Raw genomic sequence first — 15,011 nt, 5'->3', positions numbered from 1 at the left:
TATACATTTCTGCAACGCTTCCACTATAGTATTCTGTTTGAACCCTCGACTTCCAGTAAAAGAACCAAATGACTGCAAACTACAGTATACCTGCGGTGGTCCTCGTGACTGCAAATTTAAGTAAGTATTGAAATTTAAATTAGAACGAAATATACAAAACGAACCTCAATGAAGCTGTTGCTCTGGCTATTCACAAGTTTTTACATAATTGATTAACAATACAGGCTACCGCTATCTAGTAAAAGCACCAAGGAATAACAGAATATTCGAACACAAATCAATGTAGAAGTGCACAGGACTTTTACATTCAATAACTTTTGACGTATGCATAAGCAGGCTGAAGACAGAACTTGTAAGCATTTTCTTTTTCAACCTATGTTTATTAAGAGTAAAAACATATGTAGCAGAAGCAAACATAACGAACTAATACAAATTATAAGATACTTAAAAGCTCACATTTATAGTATTGTTTGAATTTATAATATAACTAGATTACCACTTGAATCAGACACTCCTGGAGCACTCAATTTTGCTTTATCAGGCCCGTGCTAGTTGGAGGATGGATCTCAAACGTGAAATGTTACAATATTCCACAGAGGGACCTGGTTTTTTTTCATAGTTAGAATGAAATTTCTGTTTAGAGGTAACTATGAGAAGTATAGGTGCAGTAGCTTCGTTTTTTTCCTTCCAAATGAGCACGAGACGATCTGAAGGCAGAAGTGAAATAATAGAGTTATTTATCCAAAACAAAAGAGTGAATAAGCATGTATTTGTTAAATTCCAGTTCTATAACTCTCAGTATGAGTACATGCTATGGAATATATAGCTCATGCCATTATCTAAATCATGCGTTCTCATTCTCTTCATGGAGCATGCTTTGGTTCGTCCAGGGACGGGACTAGCAATTAAATTGAGTATGCATAGATTAGAAGCAGAAAATCCGTATAAAAATGGCACTCCAACAGATCGAGTTGGCCTAATAATGAGAGTTAATCCTGTAAAAATCCTCCGGAAGACAGGATAAAAGTCTGTGCAGCAGGTATTAGCCTGCAAAATCAGGTTAAGGGCCGGGGCTGCTTCTAAGCATCGAAGAAACAATCTTTAACGATGTCCAGATCAAAGATATACTGCATCAATCCCCGAGGGTCTCCAATGCTGATGTTCAAGCTATGTGTCCAGCCAACTTACAGAAGGGGCTCTAAAAATTAGGTAGAGTTCTTGCAGAGAGTCAAGCAGGGAGAATGGAGAGGCTGTGGCTGATGGAGGACTCGTGTAGCAAGTTCTTTATTACGATGGCTACTTATGAAGATGCAATGATGAAAATCTATGGTCTCTAGTAGCTCTTGTTGGTAAAAGTGATTATTTCTTCTGGTGTAGCAAGTTAGCAAGTAGTGATTATTTCTTGTGGTGTAGCAAGTTAGCAAGTTTCCTTCAAGGTCCAGGTTACAACTTTATGATGATGTGGTCTTTTCCTGAATTTATTGTAGAGCAAGGGTACATACCAAAACAAATTCCCAAAATAATACGTGTCATCTTTTTATTTGTAAATTCATATCAATACGAGGGCTCATTTTATTTATGAATTAACATATCATGACACAGTTACAACTTATTATTGAGAACGGTTTTGAAAACTATTCAATTCTCTTTCTTGTATTTCATAATCTTAGGTTCCTGCATAAGACACTACTAAATCTATATTATACTATAATAGACGAAACATTAAAAATTTGGTAGTTCGGTCGGTATTCGCTGAAATTACTTAATTACCCTCACTTAATTATTATAACTCTAATTATTGGGTTGATCAATTCTAATTCTAATTGATATTAAAGTCAACTTACTCTATTACTTTACCAATTTCAATTCTATTTTATATCGAACTCTATATCATTATAATTTATATTAAATTTAACTTCTTATATCAATTCATATTTTAATTAATATCGAGTTCTATATTATTCTAATTTGTTAATTCAGACTAAATTAAATTTAGGCAAACTAAATATATTTATTAAGATTTAGTTGATATATCATGTGAATCAGGTTAAGATAAAATAATAATACTATCCATCCTCCTAAAAAAATTATACTAATGAACTTGGATATACAAAATAATATATTTTATTTATCAAGGATAAAAAAAATATATTATACAATTGATTCAGACTAACACAAAACTAAAATAATAATACAATTCGACCAATTAAAATAAAATCATATATACTAATTATTCAGTATAAAACAAAATTATCTTATTGATCCAGACTTTTAAAAAAATAAAATTAAACTAAAAATAATTAGTTTAATTTGGTCGATGTATTGAACATCAGGCTAAAATAAAATAATGTAAATCAGTGATCCGAGATAAAATCAAATTAATATTAGATTAAGTATAATTTGTATCCTATGAACTAAAAAATCAAATTTCAATTAAAACATAAATAATATTTTTTTTAAATACACATAAAATTATCAATAAAACTATATCATTCAATCAATAATATTGTCTTTCTCAAATATCTTTTATAAAATTATAGTTAATCGATTCAGTAATCACCATGTTAAAATAATATTTTTTACGGTCCAAATATACTGGAGACATTATATTTTTACCCTCAATAAAATGATAATTTCGTAATAATAACAAACCATATACCAATGTTATCACTTTAAATAAGTTTAAATGTTCTAAAAAGTTATGAACATATACGTCTACTAATATAATTATTATGAAGTCATGTCATTTAAAATTTTAAATGAAAAAAATTAAGAATTGAATTCAGTTTTTTTTAAAAAATAGTATAATATTAAAACAAATCTGTGTGATTCGTGCATCACACAGGTTTTAAGCTAATATAATATAATTTGGATATATCCAAAAAAACAAAATGATTTTTAGGAAGGTAGTAGAGCCGAATATATCTTAGGTGTAGCACCCCGATCCCATGTCGAGAAGATTTGAAATTTATGCTTAGTTTATAAGTCAAATTACTATTACTATGTGCACCAACAAATCATGATTTTTTGGGGAATGTGGTGGGCTTGATGTTTACCCAAGTTGGCTGCACCTGAGATAGTAGACTTCGGCTTATTTTGGACTCAAAATCGGGATTTGACCCGATTATTAAAAAAGGCTTGGGATTTGACCTGAGTTGTCACATATGGTATCAGAACCGACTCTCGAAAGTTTGATGCGTTAAGTTACCGGAGTTAGGGACACGAAGGTTGGTGGTATTATCCCACAATGATAAGAGATCCGGAGGTGAGGATACGATGTCATCCGGTATTATCCCAAAATGGCTAGAGAGGTACGATCTTGGTAATATGGGTTGTCTGTTTGGCCTAACAAGGACGTTAGGAGTTTGAGTGGGGGAGTTTGTAACATCCCAGTCCCACATCGAGGAGATTTGGGACTTCTGTTTTGTTTAAAAGGCAGAGTACTGCTACTATGTGCACCAACAAAATCATGATCTTTTGGGGACCCGTGATGGGCTTATTGTTTACCCAAGTTGGTTACTCCTGGGATAGTAGACTTCAGCTTATTTCGGACTCGCAAGTCCCGATTTCAAAAAAGGCTCGAGATTTGACCTGTATTGTCATATATGGTAAGTTGGCTGCACCTGGGATCGGCTTATTTCAAACTCGTAATCGGAACTTTAATCGATTTCGAAAATGGCTCGGGATTTGACCCGTATTGTCACTTATATGTGAGATAATACCTCCAGCCTTCGTGTCCCCACCCCGGCAACTTGACGCATCAAGATTTCGAGAGTCAGCTTTGATACCATATGTGATAACATGGGTGAAATCCTGAGCCTTTTTGGAAATCGGGTCAAGTCCAGATTATGAGTCCAAAATAAGTCGAAGCCTATGAGCCCAAATACAGCCAACTTGGGTAAACAACAAGCACACCATAATCCCCCAAAAGATCATGGTTTTGTTGGTGCACTTAGTAGTAGTACTTTGCCTTATAAACTGAACAGAAGTCCTAAATCTCCTCGATGTGGGATCGGTGTATTACATTAGGTATCACATTTTTAACTTGTACAAACTTGTGAGCTATGTACAATCCAATGAGTCCCAAAGAATAAAAAAGATAAACTTATGAATCTCGACAAGTCCCAAGAATTATAATTGTGTATTGCCAGTAATATGATTCGTAGAAAAAGTTAACACCATGGAAATTTGAACTTTTCTTGGATTTTTATTTCTTTTAATAATCATCTCAGGAATTAAAATTAAATTTGAATGGTTAGAAAGACAATTTTATGAAGATAGGATCCGGAGAGATTCTGTGTTGTATAACATTACACATTTACAAAGAATTCAATTCGAACACTGGGTTATAGGACTTAGTAGTCCTATAACCCAGTGTTCTAAACTTGTGTCAGCTTTAGTGTGTAGGTTTCAGAGCATCTACAATGCTAATGCAGATGACCTCTTCCCATTTTTAATGAGTTCCATTTATGTCATTCATTTAGTGCAGTGTAAAATTATAAAATAGTAAAACTAAATTCGAAAATAAGCAAAGTAAGGAGAAGTTTGATTAAAAAATATTAAATAATTAACATAAGATGAAATAATCACCGGCCACTACGGTGGCCTTGACCACGTATTTCAGAAGTCATCTAACACAAAATAGTTCAAAATGTGGATGGCCAAATCACTTTGCGCGACCTGAGACAACAAATGGCCACCCTTTGTGGATGCTCTTAGGGTGTCTCTTGGGCTGAGAATCATCTAAATAACCCAAGGTGCCAATGCCCTCACTTACCACTAACACTTCCTTCTCACCCTTATAGAGTTCAAAATTCAAAAAGAACGACATCAATTATAGTCAGCAAGGACGACGTATTGTCTAACAATACCCTAACAAACATTTCAGTTTATGCCAGCATATCTAGTCCTAGAACCAAGAGTTCTAAGTTGTTTTAAGTTTAGTACGTAGGATTTATGTTAGGAGGCAAAACACACATATATACGATATTTAGTCTACCAATACGGAGTACACACAGAACACATATGGCGTGGACAATCCATGTCCCAAACATGTATTATTAATCCAAAATAATTATAAAAAATACAGTCAATATATAACACCTCAATGGTTTCCCAAATTCGATACTTAAGCCAAACAATACTCAAGCATACAATCAAACATAACAATCAATATAGGATGCCTAAGTCTAATATTTAAGCATCCGTTCACGAGCGATACTTAAGTCCTGGTTCTGCACGAATTTCTAAAAAATTGTGCCTTGCGATTCTCCTTTGAAGCGGCACCACTTCTCTTCCACAATGGGGATCTTTATCTTATAGAGTAACCCGCATTTACTCAACTGAATTCCATGCGTTCACTCTTGAACTCCATGTATTCACCAAAAGATTATTAAAAGCTCAAAAGCTTAACCTCGTACCATACGGTCTTACTGTTTCCCCATCATAGGAACAGGCCAGGAGTTCCCCCCACAGTGATTTGGTCATCATGATTTAGTTGGCCTATTGAACCAAGTTCTTGGGATCTCTAGTCAACATTGGTTGGGTGTCCACCATGACGCCGTTAAGCAATATGCTTAAGGTTCATCCCTCTCGATGATCTTTCAATCACTTCTATTGATAACCCTTTGGTTAGCGGATCCGCGATATTATCCTTTGACGGTATATAGTTAATATTGATAATTTCGGTTGAAATTATTTATCTAATGGAACTATGTCGTCTTCGTATGTGACAAAACTTTCCCTTATACATCATGTTCTGTGCTCTACCAATAGCGGATTAACTATCATAGTGTATTCCTATTGTAGTAACAGGTTTTGGCCATCTTGGAATATCCTTTAGAAATTGGCATAGATATTCAGCCTCTTCGGCGCATTTATCTAGTGCCACAAACTCAGCTTCCATCGTGCAATGAGTTATCACAGTTTGTTTTTAGGATTTCCATGAAATTGTTGCACCAGCTGGTGTAAACACATAGCCACTTGTAGACTTTAGGGCTTTCTTGCTAGATATCCAGTTTGCGTCCGTATATCCTTCAAATACTGCTGGATATCTGCCATAGTGCTGGCCATAGTCTCGAGTTCCTCTCAAGTACCTCAATACCCTTATGATCGCTTTTCAGTGATCAGCTTCCAGATTACTCGTAAACCTACTCAACTTGCTGATTGGGTATGCAATGTCTGGTCTTGTACAACTCATTAGGTACATTAGACTCTCAATTATCCTTGAGTATTCCAATTGAGAAAAAGCTACACCTTTTTTCTTGGATAGATGTAAAATCATATCCACAGGTGTCCTACCTTTCTTAAAGCCATCATTAAGAAACTTCTAAAGGATCTTGTCAACATAATGAGGTTGACTCAATGCGAACCCCCCCTGATGTTCTAGAAATTTGAATTCCTAGAATCACGTTTGCTAGTCCCATATCTTTCATGTCAAATTTTGCCTTTAACATTTCCTTTGTAGATTTGATCACTTTATCATTACTTCCGGCAATAAGTAGATCGTCTACAAACAATGTCATCATGACATAACCATTGTCATTATTCTTGACATATCTGCTCTCGTTATCCTTGTAATAGGCACAACTATCACATTCATTGATCTTGAAGCCATTGGTCAGCACGACCTCATCAAATTTATCATGCCATTTAATAGGTGCTTGCTACAAGCCATACAGTGACTTCACTAGTCTACAGACATTCCTTTCTTGTCCAGGGATAACGAATCCTTCAGGTTGTTTCATATAGATTTCCTCATCTGTATCTCCATTTAGGTAGCTGTTTTCACATCCATTTGATGTACTGCTAAATTTCCCATTGTAGCGATATCAAATATCATCCTTATAGACGTTATTCTCGTTACTGGATAATGTGTCAAAGTAATCAAGACCTTTTCATTGCTTGTATCCTTTAATTACAAGTCTTGCCTTGTACTTGTAGATAGTACCATCAGTTTTCAACTTCTTCTTGAAAAACCACTTGCTTTCTAACAGTTTACAACTCTTTGGAAAATTAACTAATTACCAAGTATAATTCTGCAGAATTGAATCAACTTCATTTTTAATGGCCTCTTTCGACATGAGGCCATCGGGTGAGGTAATCGCTTCCTTATAGGTTTTCAGGTCACCTTCCTCGAGCAAATAGGTCATAAAGTCAAACCCATAAGATTTCTCTGTACGTTGTCTTTTGCTCCTTCTCACTACCCCACATTTTCGTCCTCACTTTCTTCACTCTCAATATTGTCATCTATAGACTCATGAGCTCGTTTAGACGTTGTAGGAGGTTTGTTTCTTGGATTACAAGAAAACATTGTCTCAAACAACGAGGCATTCCTAGAATCCATAATCGTATTCTTCTGAATGTCAGGAATCTTAGAATCATACACGAGAAATTGATATGCAGTGTTATGTGGTGGATATCCGATGAAGATACAATCCACATTCTTTAGTCCAATTTTCACCTTCTTAGGTTAGGGATCAGTACCTTTGCCAGGCACCCCCACACTTTCAGGTGTCGGTAACTTGGTTTCTTTTTCTTCCACATTTCATAAGAACTTACATCATTATTCTTGCGCATGGTATTATTTAAAATATTATTCGTGCTTAAGATGGCTCCCCCCACATCGTTTGCGGAAGTCCAGATCTTAGCAACATCGCATTCATCATCTCTTTGAGAGTGCGATTCTTCCTCTTAGCCACTCCATTTGACTGAGAGGAATATGATGCAGTGACCTCATGGATTATACCATGTTGTCAACAGAATTCCCAAAGGGTTCAACATATTTACCTCCACGATCACTTCATATCGTTTTAATTTTCTCAGTTTGTTGTGTCTCAACTTCTTTCTTATAGATTTTAAATTTATCTATAGCTTCGTCTTTACTTTTCAGCAAATATACATAGTAGTATTTTGTACAGTCATCTCTGAATGTAATAAAATACTTGTTTCTTCCTCTTGTTGGAGCAAATTTTAAATCACATATATCGATATGTATTAGTTCTAGCACTTTGGTGTTTCTTTCCACACGTTTAAATGATGATCTCGTTAAGTTTGACTCAAAACAAGTCTCACACTTATGTTTTGAATCAATTGTTAATTTTGATATGTATTATATAACATTTAACCTTCATAAAGTGTCATAATTAACATGTCCTAATCTAGCATAACATAAATTAGGAGACTCAAGCAAGTAAGCAGAAGAATTCTTCATTTCATTATCTTCCTTAATGGACATAATATTGAGCTTAAAAAGCCTATCAGTTACATAGCCCTTGCCTACAAATATACCACTCTTAGACAAAATAACTTTACCTGACTCAATAAAAATATGAAAGTCGTGCTTATTCAATAAAGAACTAGACACAAGGTTCTTACGAATATCAGGAACATATAGTACATTCTTCAAATTCAGATTCTTTCCAGAGGTCATCTTCAGAATTACCGTGCCTTCACCTTCAATGGCAGAAGTCGCTGAATTCCCGTGTAAAGCTTCTCACCAACATCGGAAGCTTTGAGGCTAGAGAAAATCTCCTTGTCTGAGCAAACATGTCTAGTAGCACCAGTATCAATCCACCACTCACGTGGATTAGAGCCGACCAGGTTCACTTCAGAGACCATAGCACAGGGGTCTATGTCACCCATCTCCTTAGAGATATGATCGACCATGTTTTCTTCTTTCTTCTTGTTGGCCTTTTTGGGATTCTTGCAATCAGAAGACCTATGACCCACTTTATTATAGTTGTAGCACTTCCCTTGAAATTTCGACTTCGAAATCCCTCCCATGGATGCCAGTTTTTCCCCTTTACCATAAATGGTCTTCTTGGGCTTGGAGCTTTCAACATGCTCGACCATGTTTTCCTTCTCAGTAGAAACATTCATTTTCTTCTCACATCCTCTATTTTCTTTTTTAATACGAAGTCTGAGAATCAGATCCTCCATGGTCATCTCCTTTCGCTTGTGCTTAAGGTAGTTCTTGAACATTTTCCATGCAAGTGGCAGCTTTTCAATCACAGCAGCAACTTGGAAAGATTCACTAATGACCATTCCTCAGCATGAATTTCATGAATGATCACCTGCAATTCTTGCATCTGACTGACCACAATCTTAGAATCTGCCATCTTATAGTCAAGAAAATGGCCAACAATCCACTTCTTTGCCCCAACGTCCCCGATTTTATACTTATGGTCAAGTGACTCCCATAAGGCCTTAGATGTTGGCTTCGAGCTATACATGTTATGCAACGAGTCAGCCAAGTAATTCAACCCATAACTCCGACATATGTAGTCGAATTGCTTTCAATCATCCATAACATACAGAGTCTGTGTTTTGCTCTCACCAGTGAGCAATAGTACCTCTTCCTTCAGGAAGCGATCCAGATGCAACGTGGTCAGATAAAAGTGCATTTTTTGCTGCCAACTTTTGAAGTTCGTTCTGTTGAACTTCTCGGGTTTATCAGCATGTGCAACATGCACAGTTGGCATACCACGTGTAACAGTTGGTACGTGTGTCTGTACTATGTACACCAATATGCACACTAAACTGTCCAACGACAGTGTGTCCCACAGAAACATGTCCCGAAGGCACATGTCCAACATGTACCGGACCCCCATCAGATACTGCGATCTGTGCATTAGGGTTAGGCGCCTTCTGGTGAACCCCATCAGATCTAGCGATCTGTACGTTGAGATTAGCCGTCGTGTTCATCGCATTGTTCACAGTGTTATTCTCCATAGATCTGTTACTCAACAAACAAGTAGAGACAGATGTATTAGTCACAGATAATAAATAGTAATAGCTTTAAGGTTGTTGATATAATCTGTGATCCATACAATATAAATGTGTGTGCGCGATAACATATGTGTAATAAATTGTGAATAACAGAAATCAACAAAAGAATATGAAGGAGGAGTTCTCGAGTCCAATCGTATAACTGTCTTCTTAAAGCTATTATATATGGCCCTCACCGTATGTGCGAGTCGTTAGACTCCCAGGATAAAACGAGAAGACAGCGATGTTACGCGAACAACACCTTCGGCGAACTAAAACGGAGCAAGAAACTATCACCGGAAAAGAGAGAGGATATGGTTTGTGTTTTGGAGGCGGTTGTGTTTTGTATATCGAATAAAATCAATAATCATAAGCCTGATATGATATTATATAGGCTCGAGGAAACGTGTGTGCTACTCCACGCGTAACTAATTAAAACGCGTTAATTAATCAGTCGATTAATAAATCAAATATGTAATAGAATCAGATTATTAATACGTCAAATCAATTATAATAATCGTAATCAAAATGAATTAAAATTTAAAAACCCAAGCCCAGTGAAAATTAAATTTAGCAAAACTAGTATGTGATTATTCGGGTCAATTTTCTGCTACATTCGTGTCTGTACATCGCACACGCGGACAAGCTCGAAGGCTTCGCAAGCCTCAGATTGTCCCTTGAAAGCCTAAAATTTGCGCGCACGTAGGTGTTGGAGCAATACATAAGTAACACATTTGAACACTGCATAAATGTTTTGCTATATAAAGTTATGTATGCTTCTTTGCAAAATCAACGTGCGACTTTCAATTCTTTCAAAAAATTTCACTACTAAGAGACTAATTTCGAATAATCATATCTCATCCATCTCTTAATCATTTTGAGTGATTTAAAGTGTGTCGGAAAACTCTCTCGGAGAAAAACGCATTCCAACTGTCACTCGTTGCGCGCATGCAACATTTGTTCACTTAAATTATGGTTCAAATTGACTTGATAAATGAGACTACTGCCCATATATTTCAACAATAAATATATTATTCGAACTATTTTAATTATTTATTTATATTTAAATAGGCTTTATAGAGACTTTTTTATTTTCATTAATGCATTTAGCGAAGTTATTTATTAAATCTATTTACCCAAAAAAAATATTAATTTATCGAGACTATTCATTTATCGAACATTAGAGACAACCGGGAACCCTGGCTTACATAGTTTACATTCATAAAATTAACCAGCCCTCGGTCAAGACACAACCCATCTCCCCTTGATCTATAACCATGACTTCTCCCTCACCCCCTCACCTTTACGACGATGAATACGACGACGATGACGATCAAAACGACGTCGTCGAAGATGACCACGACAACGACGTCGACGATGACTCCACCTCCTCCGCCGATCCTCCTCCGCCTTCCGCCGTCACCGTGGCAATCGCCGGCGTAATCACCCCTCCTCAACCCAAACAAACGCCTCAATCACCGCCGTTGACGGTCAACGCAGAGAGAAAGGCGTTACCTTTACCAATAGAAGAGTCTAGAAAGCTGTTTCAGAGATTGTGGACTGATGAGGATGAGATTGAGCTTCTCAAAGGCTTTCTCGATTATAATCTCCATCGCGGTAGTCTTCATTCTCATAATTCTCATCACGATACGTCTGCGTTTTACGATTTAATTAAGACTAAGTTACAGCTTGATTTTAATAAGAATCAGTTAGTTGAGAAGTTGAGGAGGTTGAAAAAGAAGTATAGGAATGTTTTGAGTAAGATTAGTTCCGGTAAGGAGTACGTTTTTAAGACTAGTCATGATCAGCTCACTTTCGAGATTTCTAAGAAGATTTGGGGGAATGTTGGGGGTGTTAGTAGAGAATTGGATGATGATGAAGGGAATGTCAATTTGAATGTTGCGTTTACGATGGAGGACGGTAATAATGGGAATTTGGATGGGAATGGGGATTGTAGTGGTGGTAAGGCGGTTAGGCCGAGGAAAAGGTCGAGAGTGAATGTTGTTAAGGTTGAGGAGAAGCAGATTGATCAGACACCACCGATAATGGTGCAGCCGCAGAGTGTGGCATTGCCTGCACAGGGTTTGGTTAATACGCCTCTTGTAGGGACTATTCCGAATTTGATTGAGGAGACGGTGAGGAGTTGTTTATCGCCATTGTTTAAGGAACTGCTTAATAATGCAATGACAGGGTCGTGTGCTGGCGGGATGATTAATTCTATTATGACGAATTCTATGATGGGGCCGCTGGGGATTGGTGGCGTGTCGATGAATTTTGCAGGTGGAGATATGGATGATAAGTGGCGGAAGCAACAGATTTTGGAATTAGAGGTTTATTCGAAAAGGTTGGAGTTGATACAGGATCAGATTAAGTCGCAGTTGGAGGAACTAAGGTCGATGGCAAACTGAGCGGAGTACTAATTTGTAGGTTTTTTAATGTTTTTCTCATGTTCGGTTCATAATTTATTGGTCCTTGATCAATGGTCAGTTAATAGTTTAGATAGGTTATTTGGCGTTGTTATTTAATTTTATACGTGGTTGATTTAGCTAGGTAGTTTTATCTAATAATCGGTTGTTTGCCTTGTTTAAACTTGGTAATTGTTGTGAATATTGCCTCTAAAGTTAGTCTCTGAAAAAGAAACATGTTACAGATATATATCGTCTTGATTTGTTCTAGTTAATTTGCATTCGTTGTACCGAAAGTGATAAGTTATATATTTTTTTCATTTTGAACTTCCCCGTCAGTCTATTTTTGTAGTGTTTTATGTAATTGATATTCTTATCACTTGTCGATTGTCGTGTAATATTGGTGTATATAAACTTGTTGTAGTGTGATGTTATCCTTCACTACATGCTGTTGGTGAAATACCTTAGCGGCCACAGCTATCTTGATACTCATTTTTTTTTCACTCCTCGCCTCGATTCGAACCTGCCAATACCTTGACAGCATATCTACTAATATTGATTACTGACAAATAAATGATTTAAGATAATGTTCCGGACTTGGGTATTTATGATTTTTAGGGAGTGAAATAAAACAACAAATAGAATGGTTGTACGGTCCAAGATTCATTTATGTGTTTTTGTAATTTGCAACACCTGCTGACACTTAGCTGCTACAAGACAGGGAATTGTGGATTGAAAACCTTAAGCTGAGCCAGGTGTTCTCATTTTGCGATACTGCAAGCTGGTGAAATTGTCATGTAGCTTACATTTGGGATGACTCGATGACTATGGTCATTGAGCTTTGGCTGAAGTCTTTTTTTAAATTATGAAATGGGGTGTAGCCATGTAGATCATAGAGTCTCAGGAAGGATTACCCAGATTCAGATGTTCAAGGGAGACTCGTGTTATATCCTTGGCTAAAGACCCGTGTTGCTTTCTGCCTAGCCTTTGCCAGGTACAACTATCAAGTTGCAATCTTAATGAATGTATCATGTGTCTTGCATTTTGACAGTTCTATATTTTACCTTTTTCTCCTGATTTTTGTGTGGACGTATGGCTAGTAGAGAAGTTATACTTATTGTTTTACCTGTATGGAAACCTTTATTAATGCTGTGGTAGCTGAATATAAAAAATAAAGATATTTAGCAAGTTTGTTTCAAATGAAGTGAAACAAAAGTGCAAGCAGAGTTCTGTGCAACGAACTATAATTGGACTTGTGCCAGGTTTGTGTCTTTGGGTGAAAGTATATAAGTTCCAGGTTAAGCAGAGTTACATTAATAAAGTTGATGAAACAACATATGACTCATGTGAGCAATTGTGCAAGTAGTATGGTCAAGTAGTTGGACTGCTGTCATGCCTTCTGATCAACCCCACGAGTAGTTTATCTATTTCATACAAGTGAAGAACCTGTCTGAAAAAAACTTTGGCTATTATCTTTTGCTCTTCGATCATTTCCATGTTGCTGTCATCTCTTCTAGTCTCCATGTTTAATTTCAATCCACTCACTTTGTTGTAACGTATAAAAAGTATTTACACTTTGTAATAGTGTGATAATTCTTTAACATAGTTGTCAGGGCATCAAGGAGCTACATGTTGCTGTTCAAGTACTTGATGCCTAGGTGCCCAGTGGAGGATGCGGATCGAGTCAAGCGGGTGAGTGGTGACTGCCCCGCTAGAGTGGGGGTCAGCAAAAGGTTTTTGATTTTAAGAGTTCATACCCATTATATTTAAAAGGATTTTCCTGTTGTCGGGGCTAGTATAACACTGCTAGACATTGTTCTTGTCATTAGCTTTTGATTTTTATTAACTAATGGCTTATCATTTGTGAAGAGATTCTGAATTGCTAGCATCAAGGCCACCTCTGCCATGTTTAGCGTATTGCCAGTCCGCCTCTGGTGCCCATGTAAGAGATATCCGAAGCTGGTGATAAAAACCAAATTTGTAGCTTACCAGATGGGATGCCTTGATGAGGATGGTGATTGAGAGACTGACTTGTGGTGCTCTTTTTTTCACTTGAAATCGGGCGAAATCGGACAAACATTATAGGATCTAAAAAGGTTACCGGATTTCTATGGCCGGAAAGTCCTGTGACCAGATTTATATGGTCCGAAAGTCATCTGAAGCTAACCAACCTGATCATGTTTAAACCCCATTATAGCACACGAAGGCAGTTTCAAAAATATTTAAGCAAAATCAAGGTAACATAATGGATTAAGCAAATTCAGTGACATGATGCAATGCTAGTGATAGCAGAATGGAAGAAGTCTAAAAAGGATAGCATTTTTGTCCTGCATTATGAGACAACGAAGACGGTAAAATCGAGGGAAAATAAAATAAGGGACATGGAGTTTATGCAATACCGAGTCGCCCAGGGGGCAGATAAGAGTGCCCGATAATGTATGGATATTTGATAAAATGATTGGCTTTTAATAAAATTAATTTACTAAATAGTGCTTTGCAGCGGCTTTTGTGTTGGTTAATTTGAATAATTACTTTGGTTGGAGAAGAACTATCGATTTTTTTTAACTCTTTTACGATTTCTTGTCATCGAAACTCTTGATTCAATTCAATACAATTCAATATCTAGTAAATTATGTTTCGCAGTGACCTTATGAACTTTAGATTTTAGCGTTCTATTCCCAATATTCATCAATTTGATTGATCTATTTGTGATCACCTTAAATAATAAATATAATAACAACCCAAAAAAAGGATAATAATAATAATATTAATTTACCGAATAAGAATACCTTGAAATGAAATACAAGACCACACCTCAACTTGCAAGCAAAACACAAA

At 36.5% G+C, this 15,011-nt stretch overlaps 1 protein-coding gene across 3 annotated transcripts; it reads left to right on the top strand.

Annotated features, from left to right (window-relative positions):
- The first annotated feature begins 10,968 nt into the window (after nt 1–10,968).
- Nucleotides 10,969–14,675, top strand: LOC141660883 (putative transcription factor At5g28040). Of its 3 annotated transcripts, none has more exons than XM_074467870.1 (4): nt 10,969–12,191; nt 12,895–13,167; nt 13,780–13,865; nt 14,043–14,675. In XM_074467870.1, exon 1 carries the CDS (start codon nt 11,046–11,048, stop codon nt 12,174–12,176), a length of 1,131 nt encoding a protein of 376 aa, XP_074323971.1. In that variant the 5' UTR covers nt 10,969–11,045; the 3' UTR covers nt 12,177–12,191; nt 12,895–13,167; nt 13,780–13,865; nt 14,043–14,675. The 3 variants fall into 3 exon arrangements, with proteins under 3 accessions (XP_074323971.1, XP_074323975.1, XP_074323966.1); XM_074467874.1 differs by having other exon boundaries at nt 12,891–13,167; nt 13,787–13,865; XM_074467865.1 differs by having other exon boundaries at nt 12,891–13,167.
- Nucleotides 14,676–15,011: the final 336 nt, after the last annotated feature.

This window comes from Apium graveolens, chromosome 1 (genome assembly GCF_009905375.1).
Source record: "Apium graveolens cultivar Ventura chromosome 1, ASM990537v1, whole genome shotgun sequence".
Lineage (NCBI taxonomy): Eukaryota > Viridiplantae > Streptophyta > Magnoliopsida > Apiales > Apiaceae > Apium > Apium graveolens.
This window is presented reverse-complemented; position numbering and strand designations above follow the sequence as displayed.

Excerpts from the sequence above, each read along its gene's own strand:
- LOC141660883 (XM_074467870.1), top strand. The coding sequence starts at position 11,046 with ATGACTTCTCCCTCACCCCCTCACCTTTACGACGATGAATACGACGAC.